Source organism: Capricornis sumatraensis, chromosome X (genome assembly GCF_032405125.1).
Source record: "Capricornis sumatraensis isolate serow.1 chromosome X, serow.2, whole genome shotgun sequence".
Taxonomy (NCBI): domain Eukaryota; kingdom Metazoa; phylum Chordata; class Mammalia; order Artiodactyla; family Bovidae; genus Capricornis; species Capricornis sumatraensis.
In genome coordinates, this window is record NC_091092.1 from 63,622,189 (window position 1) to 63,625,382 (window position 3,194).

At 57.3% G+C, this 3,194-nt stretch overlaps 1 protein-coding gene across 1 annotated transcript; it reads left to right on the forward strand.

The window, feature by feature from the left end:
- Nucleotides 1-817: 817 nt before the first annotated feature.
- Nucleotides 818-2,039, forward strand: LOC138071720 (melanoma-associated antigen 10-like). The gene is made up of 2 exons (XM_068963172.1): nucleotides 818-872; nucleotides 1,225-2,039. The coding sequence occupies exon 2, from the start codon at nucleotides 1,245-1,247 to the stop codon at nucleotides 2,037-2,039; it is 795 nt and encodes a 264-aa protein (XP_068819273.1). The 5' UTR covers nucleotides 818-872; nucleotides 1,225-1,244.
- Nucleotides 2,040-3,194: the final 1,155 nt, after the last annotated feature.

Sequence of the window (3,194 nt, forward strand, 5' to 3'; positions counted from 1 at the left end):
GCAGGTGAGGTGCGTGAGGGAGGACTGAGGGGACCCTGCATGAGGAGCGACGGAACCCCACAGATCCCCGCCCCTGTAGTCGGCCCTGGGAGCACATTCTGTGTGTCTGCCTTTCTTACATGCTGGTCTGAGAGAGACTGGGGATCTTGTGAAAGCGGCGGGGGTCTCAAAATGGCGGACGGGACAATCTCCGGTCCTGCCTGAGGGGCCAGGCTGCATGCGAGGATGGACTGAAGCGGAAAGACCCCAACAGGGAGGCAGGGATCCTAGCCCTTGTGGGGACTCTTGGAGGCCCTGGAGTGGGGTGAGCAGTTTCTTGACTTCTGGCTTAGGGACCCCGGGAGGTGAGGTTTATTTGGGCGGAGGGCAGAGGCTTCAGGTGGGCAGAGGCTGAACTCCCCAGACCCGAGGGAGGACTAAGCAGACCCCCGCCCCTGTGGTCAGTGCTGGGAGGCCAGGCAGGACGTGAGGAGGAGCTGAGGACCGAGCATGTCCCCAGCCTAGGACCCACAGGAAGCCCTGGGCAGGTTCGGCAGCATGTGGAGCCCCTCAGCGCTTTCTGTTGAGGCTGGGATCTTGTTCTGAATTTCCATGCAGGCCCCCAGAGGGGAGGGACCAGGTGGTGCCAGGGGCAAGGTGAGCACTACAGGGGAGCCCTGAGGGGACCTCCCACCACACAACTGGGGGGACCTCACAGAGTCCACCCCGCGTACTGTCACAGAAGGCTGAGGGCTGTGCCACAGGATACCCCCGAGCTGCCCCCTCCCTTTTTCTCACAGGAGCTGCAGGAACCAGGAGGGGAAGGCAGAGGACTGAGGCTCGTGCCCTGAGGTCAGAGGGCAGAGAAGGTGCAGGCAGTACCCGGAGTCAAGGTGAGGAGGGTACCCTGAGTGTGCACCGGGGGCTCCCCACCCCAGAACAGAAGGGACCACCCAAGGGCCTAATCCCCCACCTTGTCAGCCTCGGAAGTCTTGGACTGTGCTGACTGTACCCTGCGGAGCCACCTCACTTCCTCCTTCCGGTAGCCAGGGGACTGGCTGCCCCGGAGGCTTGCCCCTGTGAGGTCTGAGAGCACCCCTCAAGCGGAGACCTGTAAGTTGCCTGTGTCAGTCCGCCCAGGGTGTGGTGCTCAGCTGAGGCCATTCACAGCCCCTCTCTCCCCCAGCCTGGCCCGTGGTCCCCATCTGTCACCCTGGCTGACTCCTGTCTGTGGTTTGATCCCAGGCATCACGCTCGTGGTCGAGATGAGTGAGCTGAGCAAGCCCGAGGAAGGTTTTCAGGACCCTGGCGAGGCCCAGGGCCCGGTGAATGCGCAGCTCTTGGGGGCTGAGGCAGGGGTGGCTGCATCTGCCTCGGCCTCCTCCCCCACAGTGTCCTCCTTAGGCACTGGGGAGTCCTTGCCCCAGGAAGCGCTGAATGAGATGATAGCTAGCCTAATGAAGTTCCTGCTCCTCAAGTATCGAGCCAAGGAGCCGACCTCCCAGGCGGAAATGCTGAATAAGGTCCTCAGGGATAACCAGGAGTACTTCCCGGTGGTCTTCAGCCAAGCCTCGCAGTGCCTGCAGCTGGTCTTTGGCGTGGAAGTGAAGGAGGTGGACCCCAGGGAGCACATCTACATCATGGTCTCCATCCTGGGCCTCAGCTGCAACGCAGTGCTGAGCAGTGGGCAGAGCCTCCCCAAGGCCGGCCTCCTGGTGCTGGTCCTCAACCTGATCAGGCGGAATGGAGACCGTGCCCCTGAGCAGAAGGTCTGGGGAGCGCTCAGCAGATTGGGTGTGTATGCTGGGAGTGTGCACTGCATCTTTGGGGAGCCCAGGACGCTTCTGACCCACGTGTGGGTGCAGGAGGGGTACCTGGAGTACCGGCAGGTGCCTTACAGCCACCCTGCTCGCTGTGAGTTCCTGTGGGGTCCCCGGGCTTATGCGGAGACCAGCAAGTGGGAAATCATGGCATTTCTGCTCAGGGTCAAACAAAGGGCTTTGAGGGCCTTCCCACTGCAGTCTGCAGAGGCTGCAAGGGAGGACGATGAGGCGGACTGAGCCAGAGCAGCATCCAGGTGAGCCTTCGCTCTGAGATTGAAGAGGGAGCGGTCAGCCTTCTCAGAAGTGAGGGCCTGGGGCAGTTTGGGGAACCAGTGTATAGCTTCATTGCATTTGTTTTCTGTATGATGACATGGAGATTCACCAGTTCTCCTTAGAAAATGTTCAAACTCTGATTGTTTTCATAGAATGCTAAATAAACTTCAGTGTCTCAGCTTCGTGAATGATGCTGATGACGGTGCATTTGCGCTTACCCAGATTGTGAGCAAGAGTTTTGCTGTTTTGTAAAAGAGATTGGAGACTCTTCCATTGTATTTTGTGGTCCTGAACAGGATGCGATGGAATTGGAATTAGAGAACTGTTTTGGAAAAGTGAGCTTACTTGGCAGTAATATTGATGATGGAAGAGATGATAAAAGTAATGGTAGTGAATTCATGGTTCTGTCCTTCTTGTGTGTCATTTTCAAAAACTAAATAATGTCTTGTTCATTTGGATTTGCTTGGGTTATTTAAGGAGTCAGCGGATGATGAATTGAGCCCCCTGCTCACTGGCTCGTGTATTCCAAAGACCTTTATGGAGCCGCTGCTCCATGAAAGGCTGGGTTAGCAGTGGGGACACTAGGAGAAGCCGGACACCCCCCACACCTTGAGCGATGATCTAGGAGCCGTAGTCACACGAAGGAGGTGGAGGTAAGTCCCCTAGTCACACTAAACCAGGCAACCCACGGCGGGGCGCTCGGGCTCCTAGAGGAACGCTGCAATGTCAGTGTCTGAGCCAGGGCGTCCTGGGGCTTTGGGAAGCTGGGTTCCTTCTGTGGGAGGTGATTGTGATGAGGCTGCGTGGTGGCATCCTTCAGACGTGCAGACAGTGTGTCTTGGGGGTGACGGGAAAGTCTGAAACAGATCATTGCTGTGAGGTATCCTTTTGCATCTTGGATAAAACACAGAGAGATCTCTTTCTCGGGCAGGAAGGAAGGGGTCCTGACTGTTGTTGCATTGCTGTTGACCACAGGGGCAAAGGAGGTGTTTTCTACCACTGCCCCACCATCTGCTCAGAATCCTGGAGAAGAGCAAATGTTGCTTTGAAGTATGGCCCAGTATTCCCTGGGCTGGCCCTCTACTCTCTGTCCTGGGAAAGCAGATTACCAAGTATATT